Raw genomic sequence first — 19674 nt, forward strand, 5'->3', positions numbered from 1 at the left:
AGTCAACACAGACAGATATTGGTGTGCGTGCTTGTGTGTGTGTGTGTGTGTGTGTGTAAATCATTGCCAGGGAATTAATGCATCGTACAAAGTAATACCACCAAAGATTTTGGGTTAGGCTAAATCACTCAATACACCAGATAAGCTCATTAATGCTGAGAACAAAGGAGTGAGGAAGAGCAGTTTTTAGAATGTTTTGAGCTCGTTCATTTCCTTTTCTCCTTGGCCGTATAGCTCTTCCCCTTTCCTCTCCGCTGCAACCTCCCTACAGCCCTGATTCTCACTGGCTTTTCTAGGCCTTTCAAAGTGTTTTTCTTTCTCCCTTTTAATTTTTTCTAGCAGATTTCTATTTGACAACATCCAGAAGTTGCATTTCTGATTGTTCGGAGTTTTCCCTTCGTTTATGGAAATGGTACAGGGAGTCTGACTCTGTCATGTCAGTTTCCCCTTGGATAATATTTTTTTAAGATACCATTTCAGAGAATTGTGGCATTTTCCCACTGAGTTAGAGTCCATATTTAGTCATGATAATTGCTTTGGGGGTGATGCTGGAGCTTTCCTGTTAACCTTTTTGTCATTCTTATATGGCTTTCTCAATATTCTAAATGGATTCTTTCTCTTCCAAAGATGCTGCTGCTGATGGTACCACCATTTCTTGGAAGGAAAATTTTGATTCAGCTTATACGGAGCTGAATGAAATTGGAAGGTAATAACCCAGTTTTCTGTTCTTTATACATGAACACTTAAAAACATCGCATGATAATAACGACTTCTTGTTTTGTGTTTCTTTCACTAAGTGCATTTTCTCTATACTAAGAAAAAACTAGAGTATTTATGTGTATTTTCTATGGTTCTTTTTCTAACTGCTTACATTAAAGTTCTCAGCCTTTCTACTTTTCTAATATAAGAATTTAAGGCTCAGTCTTTTCTTCAAAGTACAATTTTAGCTAAATCCTGAGTTCTGATATGTGGCATTTTCATTATTCAGTTCTAGGTATTTTTCCTTCAACTGTGATTCTTTTCTTTGACCCAACTGTAGAACTGTTTTAAAATTTCCAAATGTATGAGATTTTAAAAAATTGTCTTCTTACTACTGATTTCTAATTTAATTGCTTTGTGGTTGGAGAATTTGGTCTATATGATACTGATTCCTTGATTTTTGTTGGGACTTGCTTTGTGAATAGTATATGGTCAATTTTCATAAGAAGTTCCATGTGTTCTTGAGAAGAATACATAAGCACTAATTGTTGGATACAGGTCTCTCTCTCTCTCTTTTGGTTAGAAAAATGTGTCCTCAAAAATGAAAAGGATAGAAATGTGACTTTTAACAGAATAGTGAAAAATAATGTATCACCTGTCTCACAAAATCGTTGATGGGAAGGTTTTACATGCCTGTGATGTATTGGTCTCCAGGAGGTCTAGGTGAGAGAATGTGGGTAGATCTTACAAGTCACCCACCCTCCTGTGATGTGTAAATAAAAGAGCACTCACTAGCAAGGGGCCATTAGCATCCTCTCCATCTCTGATTGACGTCTCTCAATGAAGGGTAAAATTTCCTACATGGTTGTGACAGAGGTTGTGGAGAGAGCAAAAATGTTCATTATTCCCATTTCTTAGGCAGGAGTAACAATGTAATTCACTGCCTTTTGTTACAGCTCCTTTCATCAAAAACCAGCTTTAGCTCTACTTTCCTATCTTCTTTGTGTAGCCAAACAGAAAAAATAAAGCCAGTGGAAATTTACATGGTGATGATGATGATGATGATGAAGCTTGTTGAGTAATATAGTATTCTGGATGCCATGCAGATAGTATACAAAAGTTATTTAAGCTAATCCTTACAACACCATGAGGTAGTGTCTGAGTAGATTTCCAGTAAAGGAAACTCAGGTTCAGGAGGTCAAGTAACTTTCTCAAGATCCCACAACTAGTACGTGTAAAACCAGGATTCAAACCCTGGGCTACCTGACTTTAAGCCTGTGCTTGTTTTACTAATATATGTTGTTTTTCATCATAGCAATTTTTGTCAAAAATAAGTTCTAGTAGTTGGAATCTAGTTTGCTCCATGATATTAAAGTTTGTGAAGCTATATATGACCCCAATAATAAGCAAATCAAATCCCCATCTGGTTCTAAATGAAATTGGTTCCATCACCTGGATGTACTGGTTAATTCCTCCCCAAGGCCTGTATTTGCTGTTGATAGCCATAGGCTAAGGCATGTTTTACATAGAAGAGATGGACATTGTGATATTTCTTAAGGGGAAATCAATTTTCTGATCTGTTCAAAGTGATTGATTTTTTTTAAATTTCATCTCCAATAACCTGAAGCTTTCCCTCTCTCCCAAGTATAGTCTTCATATCTTTAGAAGATCCTTTAAAATGCTATATATTAACAGAATGGAAATAAAACATATAGATATTTACATGAGATACATAAAAGATATCTGTGCCAGGGCCATGTAAGTGAGTCAGCTTTCTCCATCACACCTAAACCTAAAATTCTAGATCTATATGACTATCTTGTTAAAAATACCTCCCCAGTAATTAAGTATTACAAAAAACAAAAAAGAAATAGCTTCACTCCTATAGCCCATCCATAGAAGCAAAGAGCACTTGAGCATGACATACTTAACCAGAAATAAACTATATAGGCACCACTGCAGCTTAAAGAAGCCAAAGACTTATCCCTTGGGAATGCTACCTGGTTACCTGTACAGGATCCAAAAAGGTAGCAGTACCAGGCCTCCAGATAAGGATGGCAGGTTGAACACAGGCATCCATTTTCATTCCCTCCTGAGACTTCACTGACTCTCCAGTAAAGGATTTTCTTTAAGCAGGTACGTAAAGATGAGGACATTGGAAGAAGAGATAGCAAGTATTACAAGCAGAAAAACAGGTGAAAGTGACAAATGACTGAGAGACCTGAGAAGCTCAATCCAAGTCAGTTGTGGGGTCAAGTGAGAGCCAGTGTAACTTTTGCAGCAGAATTCCCGGAAGGCTCAGGTGCTGGAAGCATCCAGTACCTCTGGAAATATGTGTAAAGAAGATGCTAAAACTGGAAGGGTTGTCTGAACCTTGTGTGAGAAGAAGTTGTGGCTCCAGACCTCCTCCCCAGCTTCAAGTAGCTGTATGATTGTCCTTCCCAATCAAGGAAAAGACTGGAGATTTATCCCCTGGAAAGGGTGAAACAGAGTGCCTCTGTTCTCAGGGACACCAGCCCAACTGAGGGCAATGGAACCATACTCCAAACAGGGCCACCGTGAGAATACATAAATGCTAGATTCTGAGGACCCCTGCTGTCCTACCCACCAGGCCTCCAGAGGTGGACAGCCAGGGCCTCACCTTTCAGGCAGAAAGTAGGAGGGTCTTTCTCTGGAGAATCTGACCAGCTCAAGAGGAAAGACTTAAAGATACTGACTTTGGAGTTTCCCCTGACAAAACAGTCCGTTCAGATCACCCTACAGTGAAGGTCGAGTTGACAGGCTCCACCCACACACGCAGAGCTTCCAAACAGCTTTTCAGTCCCCAGCTTTTAAAATGAGCCAACTTCTGATGCTGGCCAAGATGGAGTAAGCCCATTGTAGCCTTTCTCTCCCACTGGCTACAACTAGAATCCGTGGATGAAATACAGATAGCAACTATCTGAGCATTCTGAAAAGTAAGTAACAGAGAGATTGGGGAGGGAAGTTAACACCTGAAAAAAGACAAGGACAGTGGCAGTGAGTTTTCTGGGTTATTTTGTTCTGAGGGGTTTTTTGTTTTTTGTTTTTCTCCTGATCTCTTAGCTTTAACCCAAGGGTGGGCTAAATCAGTGAACTGTGCAGCATGCACAGAGAGCAAAATCTCCAAGAGAAATCCATCTTTATGGCCAAAAGCCAGAAAGAGAGCAGGGAGATTACTATTTTTTTCCCTTTCTTCTTTCTCTTTTTTTTTGTTTTTTGTTTTTTTTGCGGTATGCGGGCCTCTCACTGTTGTGGCCTCTCCCGTTGCGGAGCACAGGCTCCGGACGCGCAGGCTCAGCGGCCGTGGCTCACGGGCCCAGCCACTCCGCAGTATGTGGGATCTTCCCGGCCTGGGGCACGAACCCGTGTCCCCTGCATGGGCAGGCGGACTCTCAACCACTGCACCACCAGGGAAGCCCCTCTCTTACTCTTTTACCCACAAGGGCATTCATGTGGAAGTGTGTGAGGATGCCAGAGGCTAAAACTCTTGACAGAATCCCATATTTCTGGCCAGCAGAACTACAGAAAGTGTCCATTTGAGCTAAAGAATGTGGGAGAAATCTCAGTGAGGAGAGAGCTAAATATTTTTATAAGAATCATATGCAAAGGATTAGGAATAATAATGCTTTGAACATTAACAGTTAACATCATCAATCACACTAGAAGTTAGACGGCAATAGAATAATTCCTTCAAAAATTTTTTCAACCTAGAATTATACCCAGAGAAACTAAGAATCAAGTATAAATGTAGAATAAGCATGTTTTAGATACGCAAATCTCAAACAACTTATTTCCCATGCACTCTTTTTCATAAAAGATTGAAGAATGCATTTTACCACAAAAAGGAAAAATAGTCATAGTTTACTAGAGGTTTAACTGTGACCAACGCTGACATAGTTGCAATAATGGAAACACTGAATATTGATTACAATATAATTCTCTTGGTGGGACAGGGGATGGGAAAAGCGATTATGTGATGGGGACAAAGGAAGGAAAGAGACTAAAATCTCATCTTCTATAGTGGGATGTCAACAGATAATAAATAAAACTGAAAAATCAAGAAATAGCCATACAAAACATACTATATTTAGAGCCATAGAAGTAAATACCTAAATAGTCAGCAAAATATACTGAAGTGATATATTAAACTGCCTCTAGAGGAAGAAAAATGGGGACGGGTGGAGAGTGAGACACTATTGTTTTCACTCTGTATAAGAAACTTTGTTAAAGCTAATTGACTTTTTAAACCATGGGGATGCATAACTTTGATACACACAAAATATATTTTAAAAATTAAGGTAGCAGTACCTTGACATAACCACTAATTCAGGAGATCGCTCCTCAGCAATCAATTGTTTTCCTGTATCCAAAGTCCTCTGGAAGGAGGTGACCTATAATAAACAAACAAGAGAGGGCGCTGTTAAAACCCAGAATGGCAGTTTATTAACGGATGATGTAAAACAGAACTGCTAGTTTGACCAAATACTTGTTCACTAGGCCAGGAATGATGTCTGACATGTAATAGGCATTTGATTAATATTTGTCTAATACTTGCTTTATTAATTAGGGCTTTCTCTTCTTTGGGGAAAATCTATAGTAAAAAAAATTATTATCAGGAAGTTGCTTGGTGAACACAGAGCCAGGTCAAGGAGTCTGTTGGACAATCTCAGTAGTGGCCATGGTGTCTGAGGCATTCGTTTCTGCTAGAGGAGTAGACTGCCCTTTGGACTGCTCACTCCTCTGCTCTTGGGTTAGGGCACCTCATGAACAGGCTTTGGATGATGCTGCCTTATCACCTCTTTGACCCTCCCTCTCTCTGCTTCCATTGCTGACCAGTTTCTCCCTCTATCTCACTCTCTTACTACCTTCCATAGGCCTACAGGTGAGTCTGGGAACCATTCTGTCTATTTCAGCTACAGTTAATTTTGTTAGATATAAAAATGGCATGGTGGTTATATATTTTCAAATGTCCTTGTCAACTAGAGATGCAAACCAAGTATTTATGCAAGAAATAACATGCACTTAAAACACTCCAGATGGGGCTTCCCTGGTTGCGCAGTGGTTGAGAGTCCGCCTGCTAATGCAAGGGACACGGGTTCGTGCCCCGGTCTGGGCAGATCCCACATGCTGCAGAGTGGCTGGGCCCGTGAGCCATGGACGCTGAGCCTGCGTGTCCGGAGCCTGTGCTCCGCAACGGGAGAGGCCACAGCAGCGAGAGACCCGCGTACTGCAAAAACAAAACAAAAACAAAAACAAAAACACTCCAGGAAAAAAAAGGGCAGGAGGTGGGAAAAGAGTAGATGAAAGGTTAGCAAAATGTTGATCATTGTTGAAGCTGGCTGCTGGGTACACAGAAGATCTGTTCTACTATTCTCTCTACTTTTGTGTATACTGGAAATTTTCTGTAACAGAAGGATCATAAATATAAAATAAAATGAAAAAATTGCCTCTTTAGAAAATGTTTTGAAATTACCATAAAGCAGAATTCTTCCTTCTTTAACATTGTCACTGTTATATTTTATAGAAACATATTCTGTTCAGAAAAGAAAACTGAACCTGTGGTTGATGTTCAAAATGACAGAAAAATATATTGACTAAAAATATTATTTAGTTTTTTGCATCTCAAAGAACCCTAAAATGCTAAGAAAGGAAAGATGGCTTTTCTGAATGATAACATTATAATTAAAAGTACAGAAAAGTAGATTCCTAATAAAATGTTACTGTCTAACCACTTCAGATAAAACTTCTCATATCCTTCAATAAAATGATACCTAGTTGATTGAGGAATCTTGGCAAAACACTTTCTTCCTTTTGTTTTCCAGAGGCCGGTTCTCCATAGTAAAGAAGTGCATTCACAAAGCTACTCGCAAAGATGTCGCTGTGAAATTTGTTAGCAAAAAACTGAAGAAAAAAGAGCAGGCTGCCCATGAGGCTGCCCTTCTTCAGCACCTGCAGCATCCCCAATACATCACTCTCCATGACACCTATGAGTCCCCCACTTCCTACATCCTGATTTTGGAACTGTAAGTATAGGCGTCATCTCTCGAAGGTGGTCCCCAGCTATTTGGGTTATTTCTTGCCCACAATTAATGGAAATGGCAGTTACATTTCATACAATGTCTTCTAGTTTACAGAGTGTTGTATGTAACATGCACTCTCCCCTCCACTGTATAAAAATGTTATTCCCATTTTATAGATCAGAAAATCAAGGATAAGGAAGATCATTAAAAGTAGCTCCTTAGGGCTTCCCTGGTGGCGCAGTGGTTGAGAGTCCCCTGCTGATGCAGGGGATGCGGGTTCGTGCCCCAGTCTGGGAAGATCCCACATGCCGCAGAGCGGCTGGGCCTGTGAGCCATGGCCGCTGAGCCTGCGCGTCCGGAGCCTGTGCTCCGCAACGGGAGAGGCCACAACAGTGAGAGGCCCGTGTACCGCAAAAAAAAAAAAAAGAAAAGTAGTTCCTTAAAACTAGGAAATGGAGAAGCTGGGACTTGAACCCACATCTCTCTCACTCCAGTTTTCATCTTCTTTCTCTTATGGACTCTTGGGCTGGGCAGGAGTTTAGGAAAAGCTTATTGACAATGGGCTTATTGACAGGGGTGGAGTTGAAATGAAAGAGAGGGGTTTGTGCATCTATCCACTGCCAGAGCATCCCCAATCTACCACCCAAGAAATTCCTTTAAGGGTAGAATCTTACCCTCAAAACCTTCCACTCATTCCAGATTTTCTAGGGACTCAGGCAGCCATATACTTGGGGCTACATACTAGGCCCCAGAATAGACCAATAAGGTCACATCCTTCCCACTTCTTCCCCAAGCTAAGAACAGAGATCGTGCTCTGTGGTTTAGGGAGATCTTACAGAGGCTAAAGAGAACAATCTTTTCAGAAGTATGGAGCCCTCGTAGAAATGTTGTCTGATTGGTGCCGATGAGGCCCTGCGCCTGGAGAGGAGATAGACATTTACACCGAAGACCAGTGCTGTGTCTGGCTCCACATGAACCTACGTTCCGTAGAGAAGCACCTCCGTTTACACCTTTCAACTGTCATTTTAGTCTTGCTCTTGTGTGCTTGTTAGTCTAGGTGTGTGGGGCGGGGAAGGGAGGAGTTCGAAGCAGTAACTTTCTGTAAATTTACTTATGATGAAAAAAAGAAAGCCAAAATGCAAACATCTTAGGCTACATTTTTTAACTGGTTGAAAAGAAACAAGAGGAGACAAAACCATCACTGTTAGTAATTGTAATCCTTTTGTGATACTTAACTTTCTGTAGCTGTGTAGTAGCTGGTAAGTTGTCACTTTGTTTTTCTTTTTTTTCAATTGATAAAAATAGGTTTAATTTATATGCACATTAACCACTTATTCTGACCTCATGCTTTACTATTTAGTCCAGTTCTTTTTTTAAAAATTTTTATTGGTGTATAGTTAAGATTGTCACTTTGGATTTCATAAATACATTTACAAACAGCCTTTCAGAGCCTAACCTGTTTGTTAAGAGCTTCCTAACTCAAAAGGTACATTCTATTGACAGTGAACTATGTTTGTTTACAAGTGACAACATGTTGTACTTGAGTTCCAATAAAAGGTATTGTCACTTGTGTACCAACCAAGGTGGTACAGCAGACCCAGAACCTTTGCCTCTTCAGACTTGTCAATTACCATTCTGAGGGAAGGTGTTGACTACGAGGCTGCCACAGAGTAATGGAAAGAAGCTGTTCTTGGCATGGAGAACCTGGGCTCTAATTCCAGCTCTGTGATTTGGGGCAGTGTACTTAGTTTCCTGGGCCTCAGGGTCTTCATCTGTGAATTCTGAAGATGTTTCCGCTTCTCAGAGATGTTGCAGGGATTAACTGAGGGGAATATTGCATTGAACTAGTTTATCAAACATTTACTGAGCACTCACTATGTGCCACCCACTGTGTAGACCTGGGCCTGGGTGGCAGGAACAAAGATGAAATGTTATATTTCTTGCCCTTGAGGAGTTAGAAGTCAAATGAGAAAGTCCATAGGTAAATGAATGATTTCAGCATAGCCTGGTAAATGCATATTTGGGAGAGAGTTGTGTGAGAACATAGAGAGGGGCTTGGCTGGACTTGAGGTTCAGGGAAGATTTGTGGAGAGGCAGAACCTGAGCTAAACCCTGGTTATGCCATGACTGTGGGTACCCCTTTGGTGGCCATCTAAATTGCTGGTAGGGCTTTTCTCTACCAGGCAACTGAGGTTCTGATTCCCTAGTCTAGGGAGGGACCTGGGCATCTGCATTATATAAGAGCTCTAAGGATGAACTTGGTGGCTGAGACTTTCTGGTCTCAGAGTAGAGCTACTGTTAACTTCTCCCTAAAACACTCTAAGAAGTTCAGGGGGCTGCATCTAACAAGCCCAGTCCTACTCCACTCCACGCTCACCACCCCTATCCCACCCTGGAAGGGTCAGAGGAAGGCAAAGGAGGCCTTTATGGGACCTAGCCTTTGATCCTGTCAAGGAAAGCAGGAGAAGAGAACAAGTTTGTGGGAGGGAGCAAGCTAGAGAAGAGAATGGAAACTTGGCAGGGGGATATCAGCTGTGTTCAAAAGTAGTTTCTGACTCTGGCTCAGGCTCCTCTGTCTGGGCCTTTCCTGGGGATGGGCCTTAATGGCCCAATGCATGTTAGAGACCAGCTGCCTGACATCTGGTCACTTCCTGCTAAAGAGGACCCAGAGCACCTGAAGATAGTTGCCATTTATTGCACACTTACTACTGCTACCAATTATGCTTAAATGCCTCATTGTCTCACTTGATCCTTGGACAATCCTCATAATGAAATAGGTATTATTATTATTGTTGCTGTTACTCTTATTTTAAAGATGAAGAAACCAAAATACAGAGAGTTTAAATGACTTGTTCCAAGATGCCAACCTGTTAGTGGCAGAACCAGGATTTGAATCCAGGTCTGGCTGGCCCCTTGTACCAGGCTTTCAGATATAGTTTTTAAGATTGGAAGGTTGCCCAAGAGGGCTGGGATTCAAAAGGGGGGTCAAGAATGCCAAGATCAAACTATGCCTAGTTTCTATTTTTCCCCAACTAAAAATTGACAAGTAAAAGCTATTTGCAAGACATATATGAGGTTCCTTGAAGCCACCAGATTCCACTTATTCAGACAATTGCAAGATCTCTCTCTCCCTCCTTCCTCTATTTTGCAATCTAACCTCTCTTAAAGGGGTGTCAGACCTTTTTCCTTGTGAGCAGTTACAAAAGTTAATGAAACATAATATGTCTTAAGGTTATACGGATTTCTTCCCTGAAGCATGCATGCATCTACCTATCTATCTATCTATCTATCTTTTTAATATAAGTTCTGAACATTGTACTGACTTTGGGCTCTAACTAAAATATGCATGTGTTGCAACATTGATCTTCATTTATAATAGGGAGTAGGAGAAATGTTAGCAAACTTACAGATTTTTGTGTGTGTTATTTTTCCGTTTTCTTTATAAACATATTTCCTTTGCCTTTTCCTCCCTATTTTCAGGATGGATGACGGCCGACTCTTAGACTACCTTATGAATCATGATGAGCTGATGGAAGAAAAAGTAGCTTTCTACATACGAGACATCATGGAAGCCCTGCAGTACCTTCACAACTGCAGGGTTGCACATTTGGACATAAAGGTAATAAGAAGTAGCAACCCTAGCAGGGAAATGGTTAAGTCTAACCTGCCAGTCATTACCCTTCAGGGAGGTAAATTCTCATTTTATTTACTTACATTAGAATCCCTATGAATATTAAACACAAAATGGGTTGTCACAATTTAAGTGTGTTATTCGTGAATTAGTGAGAACACTCCAGAGTCACATGACACCTGGGGTTAGAGAAGGTAGGGAGGCTTTAACCACTTTGTCTAACGTTATAGAAGGAATCCACTAAATGTCACCATCATTTTCAAAAAGAAGCCCCTGTTCTTCAAAATAAATAATTTATTCTTTTCTTGATTTAGTGCAGAAGTAAGGGCTAGTTAAGAAGACATGGTTTCCAATGTCAAACAACTTCCGTAAAGTACCATTTAACCTCAGAGTTTAGTTCAGTTTGAACATAGGGAATGTCCCATACACTACAGGCTTTATCAAAGAATGGCAGAACCATGTCTGAATGGATGGAGTCCCACTGGTAGTCAAAACAGAGAGCTGAACTTGCCTTCTCTTATCCCTGCCTCCTTGGATCTCCGCAGCCTGAAAACCTGCTCATTGACCTTCGGATTCCAGTGCCTCGAGTGAAGCTCATTGACTTAGAGGATGCTGTCCAGATCTCAGGTCACTTCCACATCCACCACCTGCTTGGGAACCCTGAGTTTGCTGCCCCAGAAGTGATCCAAGGCATCCCTGTGTCCCTGGGCACTGATATCTGGAGCATCGGGGTTTTGACATATGTCATGCTGAGCGGGGTCTCCCCCTTCTTGGATGAGAGTAAGGAGGAGACATGTATCAACGTATGCAGGGTGGATTTCAGCTTCCCCCATGAGTACTTCTGTGGCGTGAGCAATGCTGCCAGAGATTTCATCAATGTGATCCTACAGGAAGACTTTCGGAGGCGGCCCACGGCAGCCACCTGCCTGCAGCATCCATGGCTGCAGCCCCACAATGGCAGCTACTCCAAAATCCCCCTGGACACCTCCCGCCTGGCATGCTTCATAGAGCGCCGCAAGCACCAGAATGATGTTCGGCCTATTCCCAACGTCAAGAGCTACATTGTCAACCGGGTAAACCAAGGGACGTAGCCATCTCCCAGCCCTCGAGGTTTCACATGGAAGTGCAGTGTGAACCAAAGCAAGACTGAATGTGTCTGTAAATAATTCTGTTCATTATTTCACTCCACGCGGTTTTCTGGATTGAGAGATGTACCTCTTAAACCTCCTCAGTGGTTTTTCAGGGTCTGAGCAGCAGTAAAATCACCCTAAATCCAGGGACTTTTCAGAAGGTCATCCAGAAGAGATACAGATGCAAAGAGTCATGGAAAGTATTCAAAAGAGAGGCAAAGATAAGAAGAATAGCAGCTGTTATGAAATTTTAATTGCGTGTTCCAAAATGAGTGGTTAACTGGGCAAAACTTCAGCTCACTGAAGTGAGTATAAAACATTTCCGCCTTTGCTGAAATTTTAAGCAAAAAGTTCTATTTAACAGAGATGTCATGTATGTCAACTATACTGGATTAGATTACTTAGATATAGTTTCTTAATAGGATACATGTACACACACAGTAAAATATATCGCATTCAGCTTTCAGAGTTTTATAATATAGAGATATATATGAAATCAATCATAAGTAACTTTGAGTACTCCAGTTAAGACAGTGACTTATTTACTGAAGCATTACATTGTTTTGACTAAGCACAATTAGATGACAGGTTTTTTAGAGCATTTTATATATCTTGTATAGAACTCTTTTACCAGAACCTGTGCATTAAGAGAAAGCAATGTTACCCTTTCGCAATCTGTGAATGAGAAGATTTTTCTCTCAGTCACAGGTATTTGACTAACCTAGGTTCTGTTTATGAAATGCTATCCCCAGATTCACTGGCAGCTCAGAGTTCATCTGGCAGGAAAGCCTGCCAGGAAATAAGTCCAAATACAGTAAGAGGTGTGGGGCTATTTTTTATGTCTACACTTGGTTTAAAATAGGTAACAAATAAAACAGGTTCATACAAAAGTGCAAACAGAAACCTTTCCTACAGTTCCTGTGAACAACATAACAAGCTTTCTGATGTCTTCTGCCGCTGCAGAATGCAGTCCTCCGAAAGCTGGCCTGCTTTATTTCTAACCCCTTATGGAAGTGAAGGGGTGCTTACCAAAAGGAGGCAGCCATATAGGCCTTTTAAAGGCCTGGTCCCAAGTCCTTTCTGAAGCCATGGAATAAAATCTGATACATCACCCTAATAGAGCATTGAGTTTTAACTGTGATTGCAATATCACCTCTCAGCCACCAATATTTCCCTGGGCTAAAAGGACTAATTGCACTTTGAGGCCAACGCTGCTTTCTGGTGTATATTCTCTGTACAAGATGATTATGAACTGCCCTTTTTTCCACTGGTGGAAAAAAAAAATTAAACCTGGGCATTTCATGGTTTTTTCTTCCTTTCTTTCTTTTGGTTTTTTTTTGTTTTTTTTGGTTTTTGGGAAAGAGTTTTTGTTTTTGTATTTGTACATGATCCACCCTTTGTTTCCGAGAATGTGTTTTTAAAATTGCTGTTATGCGAATGATATTTTAAAAATATAACTTAACTGTTTGTCCAAATCAGGTTTAATGGCATCATTTCTCTCCTGTAGTAGGATTGAGAAAATTAAAATCATGCAGCACAGAAGTGCAAGCAGAACGTTTATGAAGGATCAATAGAACTACAAACCAATCTTAATGAAGAGGAATGATGGAAACTAAGCCTGAACTTTAATATATAAAAACACTTATTCCCACAGTGGAAATGTAGAATTAAAAATACTCATCATTCTTTTCCATTGGTAACAAAGTCAGTTTCCTCATCCACCTTCCACCTCATCCCATCCAAGATTATAGATTAATAAATTAGTAGAAAGTACAAGCAATAAGACTAGATAGCACTTATGTATTTTCAGGATTAACCAAATATGTGGAAACTGACTCTGACTGTATTTGTTTCCCAGTTTTCATATGGCCCTGGGTCATCAAGGCTCCCTTCCTCAGAGCTCTCTCTTGACTAACCCTTCATATTCTTCATTCAAACCCATAGCTATATACAAATACTATATGATACAATATTTTGAAATTTAAAACATATTTACTAAAAACTCTTTTAGTAAACATGCCTTCATTATAAGATACAGCATAAAAGAAGAAAGCCTGGTCCCTAGGGCACATCATGGGATAGATTACAGGCACTGAGGATTCCGAATATCTGTACAGTATGGCTTGGCAAGTTCTGTTCCATCCACTGTGGATGATGAATAAAGAGCCCCCTGCTGAGTCATTGTGAATTTTTATGACCATGTAGGAGACAAGCTGAGTTTCTGCTTGAGAAGGACAATGGAGTCCAGACTGCACAGGAGAGCGTTTATGAAGTCGTGTTGTCGGGAGGGCAGTTGACTGAGTATTAGGCAGAGCCAAAGCTTTTATAACAGGTTTTACATCAGAGTTGGGATGGTCCAGATGGGCGGTTGTTTGGAATCTCCCCCAAGTACACATGTTGGGGAAGTGAAGAGACAGGAGAGGAGGGACAGAGAAATGAAAAGTAGTATGACTTTGTTAACTGGACCCAAAGTACAATCATTAGAGTAGAATGGATTTAATAGAGGCCCCAAAAGAAAGGGTGTCTATTTTATATAGTTTGATAACTGAAGAAAACTAACAGGGAGGCATCCTGTCTGCAAAGTTCCTGGTCCTTCGCAACAGGGATAAGATGATCACATTCCTGGTTCAAGAATTCTCCACAGCAAGTTGGAAATAACAAGGAATCCCAGAAGATGGGGTTGGGAAATACACTTTAGGTTGCTCTGTGGGCAACTGTGGTGAGGGATGAAGGATTAGGAACCACTTTCTTGTACCTGTTTTGGCAGAGATATTTATTAATAGGATATATGTACACATACAGTATTTGTGGTAGAGAAGAGGGGAGAGACAAGGAAATGGTCCCCTTCTACTATAATTATGGTAGTTCTTGCAATCAAAACTTAACTAGGAATTAGTAAGAGTGAACTTCCAGTTGAAATGGGAAAGGTCATTTGGTTGGTTAAGGTCACACGTTTCTTACTTGGCTTATATTCATTGCATAGGATTTTGGGGGTTTTTGTTTTGTAAGGGTGGGATGCAGAAAGAAGGAAAAGATCAGGGACAACCCACAATAATTTTTCTAAGGTATAATAATTTACTTCATCTTTTATATTTGTTTCACATTAAATAGATTTATATCCACTTACAGCTGAATGTGGGAACATTTTAAAGAAAACAGTCATAACGTTGGAGGTGTCCTTCAGGTCTCTGACAGCCATAAACACTCTTGGGGGAGTAGAGGAAGCAGAGGAAAAGGTGGCTGCACCGCTCTGTGGTTCACAAGTCTTTATAAATAGTAGTGCCTTTCAGAGGGGAGCTTGGGAGATAAAGAAGTTCATTGTATTTAGATTGACTGATACTGCAGCATTTTTTCCTTTATTTTAAAATATCTTTTAAATGAAACCATCTGAACATAGGGTGAGCCCAGGAATTCTTGAGTTTCAACCTCAGCTATTCCTGATTCGTCCTTTCTTACAGAAAGTCTTTGTTTTTTCTGCCCCAAATGTCCCCATTGTTAAAATGGGAGTTGGGGGGGTGGAGGGAGGAATTAATCTCATAGGAATGTTGGGAAAATACCTTAGTTGGGATGTCTAGAAAATACTTTGATTTTTTTAAAGTGCTACACACTGCCAGTGCTAAGAATTTCATCGATAGTAACTTTGAACATTCCAGGATTTCAATATTCATGTCTTTAGATACCATTTGAAAACTCATGAGATTCAATTCTATAAATTAATTTTAATTGGAAGTACTAGGTGCTCTTTGTCTGAATGTTATTTGGTCTTAGCCTGTAATTTCAATCATTTAAAAGCTTGTTACAGAAAAAGGTTAGGAGAGCTGATGAAGTGTTTGTCAATAAACTGTTTTCTCCAGTATGTCTTATGGCAGAAGCAAAGAGTGAGATACCCTCCAAAGCAACCGTGACGCTCTTCTCAAGCTTTATGCTCTAGAAAAATTGACAGAGAAGAGCCCAAACAGCCACTTTCCTCACTGGGAGTGCAGAAGTGAGAATAAAATATTTTCTGATATCACAACTCATTTCTTCAGATTCTCACAGGTATCTATAATGAGGCACATTAGACACACAGGTGTAGAAATGAATTGGACTGTTAGTTTTTGGAGGGGAAACCTTGGATTTTTTTTTTTAAAGATAATTAGGTGTTTCAGGAGTAGCATATTTGCTTTTCCATAGTCTCCATGATTTAGTGCCCGTGGGTTAGTCATTACTTTTTTCTTGACCTGTGGAAGAGCATGGAAATTTAGATTTGTGAGAATATGAGGGAGCAAATATGTTATAAACTAGATGGTGGTTACTTCTGTGTATTAACTAAAACCTTGTCCCATGAATTTGATAGAAGAGGAAATATTTCAAACATAAGGGGTCTCTGTGGTAGGGCAAAAGTGCAAACTCACCACTTCCTTGTTCAGTTTTGAGGAATGTGGGCCTTATTTATTTCTCTCCTGTGTAGCATCTCTGTGGAGTCTGGCAAGCATAGTATGTGGGCTTTCAGTGTATTTATTTACATTACAGTTTTTCTTAACTATTTAAAATCTAGGGATCATTTGGAAATGAATGATTAAACCCAGGTTGGAGTTAGGAAGGATAAGGTTTACCAATTCTCCACTAAGAAAAGGGGAGCTACCACATTAATATCCATTTTCTAAAAACTATAAGGCTCTTAGTTGTTTCATTAATTTTAGAGGATTAAAAACGGCTGAAATTTGTCCATAGCATTAGACGTCTTTAATAGAGAATATTATGCATGTGAGAAATCTATACAAAAATAGTAGAGCACAGAAATATCACAGGCCATATTTTCTATGAAAGACATTTCTTCCTCATTTTCAGTACATGTAGAAGTTAGAGGAGAGGAAAAAACAATTACTCTAAGACAAATTTTCATCTTTAAGGGACATTTATGAAAATACTGAAATTAATACTCATGGGCTATTGTGTTTCCTGTCAGCCTATTTACTGGGAGATTCTAAAATGTGGTCAGATTTACTTTTTATTCAAATGATCAAGATTAACTGTTTATTCAGATAAATGTTATTTCAGATAGTGAGGATGGCTGAGAAAATGGAGGGTGGTAGAAAAGAGTGCAAATGACAATTCTCAGAGTCCCAATCCTGAGACTTAATTTAAGCAAGCGAATTTGCTAGCCCAGGAATAGCTAGTATAATAGTTCCATCAATGCCTGATTTCCATCAGGAAATGAAGCCACATTCTGGAGTGTTATGGGGACTGTTACTGTGATCTCAAAGACTGTGGTTATGAATTTGAAGTTAACAAAACACACATCTTCTCTTACTAACTTAAGCCATATCTGTCATCTCTGTGTTTGATTTTTTTGACCCTGGTGCTTTTACTTCTGTTTCTGCCAAACTTCAGCCTACTCTGTGGGGAAGGTGAGTAAAACTAGTAGTTAGGACAAATGTGAAGACTGTGAAAAAACTAAACCTGTTCTTCAGAATGAGATCCTAGTCAGAGAACAGTAGTGATCAAAGTGCAAACTGTTGGAAAATATGGATATATGTACATCTGTACATGTATATAGTGTATAATATGTATGTATATGTTATTGCTCATATGCAGAAATCTATCCGGTTGAAGACAGCCCAGGTGTGTCAATTTTTCTAGTAGGAAACCATCTAGGGCCATTCAAAACCATTAGGGCTGATAGGTAGGGTTAGATTCTACTCACTGGGGAATTATTTGCTGTCTTTTGAAGTCTACAAAGCCAAATGAACAAAGCTTGAAACATAGTGGGACCATCATATAGGTTATTCCTTTTACCTGGAGTCAGAAGGATCTTTATATTTGAATATTTAACAGTTGGTTTGCAAACTTCACTGGCACCTCTTGGTTTTGAGTGACCCCTCCCCACCAAGTCTTTTGAGAGTTTGGGGTGGGCTTCTCTGGCCATTCAGATAAAGGGCCTTATCCATAAGTGGACAGGTTTCCCCATAGGGACCATTATGCATATACGTATAAGTACGTACTTCCATCAGGCTTGTAACAATTGATTTAAAATCACTCCACAGTATTGATAAATAGCTCTATATTTTCAAGGTGCAGAAGAATTCCACAGCCTTAATTATTTCGGTGTCTTGCTGGTCTGCCTTAAGTGTATCTTCTGGGTTTTTGGTTGTCTCATTATTTTTAAATTTTTCTGCAGTTGTTCATTTTGTATGCACACAACGTCGTTTTGTAAAGGTAGGTTGTAAATATTTTATTTGTAAGTCAAAATCACTCATGTGTGATGTTGTAAAGTGATGACCTGCTGTCTTGTTATTATTACTACAGTAAATGTTATAAGTTATGGATGAAACTTCAAAATGTACATCTCAAGTTATGCATTCCTATAAATATACTATACTAAAGATATTATTTCTGGTGGTCTTTTGTTTTCTAATTAAAACTTCTGGTAGAAAGAAAAGAGTAATTTTTTTTTTTTGCTCTTCCTCCAAATATATGAAAGCCTTTGACAAGGTGAAAATAGTGCGTTATTATTACATAACACATTTTGCCCAGCATTTGGAAAGAAAGCAACAATTTTGTTGCCTGGAGAAGTATTCAAAGGCATTTCTCTATCCAAAAGTGCCAAATACGCCTCCCTGTGTGTTGTTAACTTCATTCTGATGTTTTATTTGGCAACTTCGTTAGAAAATTGGCAGGCCATTTGGGATGGATCTCACAAGTTTATGCAACATATTGTGGACTCCAGGAATCCGGATTAGACTCTGCAGACATGATCAGGCTTTGAAAGAGTCTGTGTGTGCCACCCAAGTGCAAATGAAAGTGATTCATAGTACACTGTAAATTAGCTAGAGTGTGTGAAAACTAATAAAGGAAAATCTCATTTAAAGTGGAGTGAGGAATTCCTGAAGGAGGAGCTTTCATGCACACACCAGCACATACCACCCTATGCAGCTTATTTTACATCCCTGGGCAGGAAGATGCTTACTTAACTTCCCTAGCACGAGGGCGGAATATGTTCTCCTTGCACACCAACAACGCAGCCAATAAGAAACTGTCACGACCCTGAACTCTTGATTTCCTCCAATGGACTTTCCTTCAAAGCAGCCCCTCCCAACTTCCCCTGTTTCTCTGTAAAGTAACATTCCTCGCCTTTGTTCTCCAGACTTGCCTATGTTTTGCAAATTTCCATGCCTCAAACGCAATTCCTCTGACATTCCCAAGTAAAACTCATTTTGTTGGTAAACTAACAAGCCATTTTATTCTTAAGGCTGACAAGCATTTGGGATTGAAGTATTTTGATTAGATTATTTTGCACATAAGAAGAAAAATGTTTTAACAGTGGGTTTCTATTTCATCAAGATTTTACTGCATTTATTTGAAATGAGAACTGTCAAAAGCATGGGCTCCTTCACACTGGCTGGTCATCTTGCCTTCAGAGAAAACAGACAAATATAAAAGAACATAGAAACATAGAAATGACTTGAGAGTCAATTTTATGAGTAACAATCGTGAGTCTTATGGTTTTAAAGGTAATTATCCTTAAAGTATTGCCTTCTACCCACAATGGGAATTTCCTCTACTTTAAGGAATTTGTGAATACAAAATACGCTTAGATTTTCAGATTAGCTGGCATGATTATCCTCCTGCATAACCTTGATACCAAGGTATCAATTCATCTTCTTCTGCTCTCTTCCCTCTCTTCTTCATCTGCTATACACGTATTATGTGCCAAACACTTGTGCTACTCTAAATGGGACTAAACCCACGTCCTCCTCCAGACGCAGAGGGCCGACAGAAGAGGTAATGAACAATTACCTGCTAAGAGCTTTATGGTCCCATGTGCAAATTGCTATGACACTGACATTTGCCAAATGCCATGAAGTTAATAAAAGAATTAAGCAAAGGTCCCCGTCTTCCAGAACTTACACTCTATTTGGAGAAAGGGGAGGGGAGGGGACAGTGGTGTTTAATAACGGGCAAATAAAGATATGCTCGCCCAAGAAGGAGAATTAAGAGGACACTGTGCTATAAAAAGTAGGCAGGATTCATACAAATTCTCTTGAGAGTCTTGATTTTATGATCCTGGAGCCAATCTAACTATTGGGGCTTCAAAGTCCAGCGATCTCACCCACAGACAGCGTCGGGGTAAAGTTCGCTACCACTGCCCGGAACCGGACCTGAAACCCTGGGCCCTCGCTACCTGGCACCC

The 19674-nt window shown here is 39.9% G+C and overlaps 1 protein-coding gene across 1 annotated transcript in view; it reads left to right on the forward strand.

The window, feature by feature from the left end:
• The window catches only part of LOC309806837 (kalirin-like), a gene marked incomplete at its 3' end in the record, with an annotated part of 110921 nt that extends 98985 nt beyond the window's left edge, over nucleotides 1-11936 (forward strand). Inside the window, exons 23-26 of the mRNA XM_082625801.1 lie at nucleotides 628-706; nucleotides 6543-6743; nucleotides 10221-10359; nucleotides 10917-11936. Coding sequence (XP_082481927.1) covers nucleotides 628-706; nucleotides 6543-6743; nucleotides 10221-10359; nucleotides 10917-11462 — 965 coding nt within the window. The remainder of the gene's footprint in view (nucleotides 1-627; nucleotides 707-6542; nucleotides 6744-10220; nucleotides 10360-10916) is intronic.
• Nucleotides 11937-19674: the final 7738 nt, after the last annotated feature.

This window comes from Mesoplodon mirus (genome assembly GCF_964341445.2).
Source record: "Mesoplodon mirus genome assembly, chromosome: 6".
NCBI lineage: Eukaryota > Metazoa > Chordata > Mammalia > Artiodactyla > Ziphiidae > Mesoplodon > Mesoplodon mirus.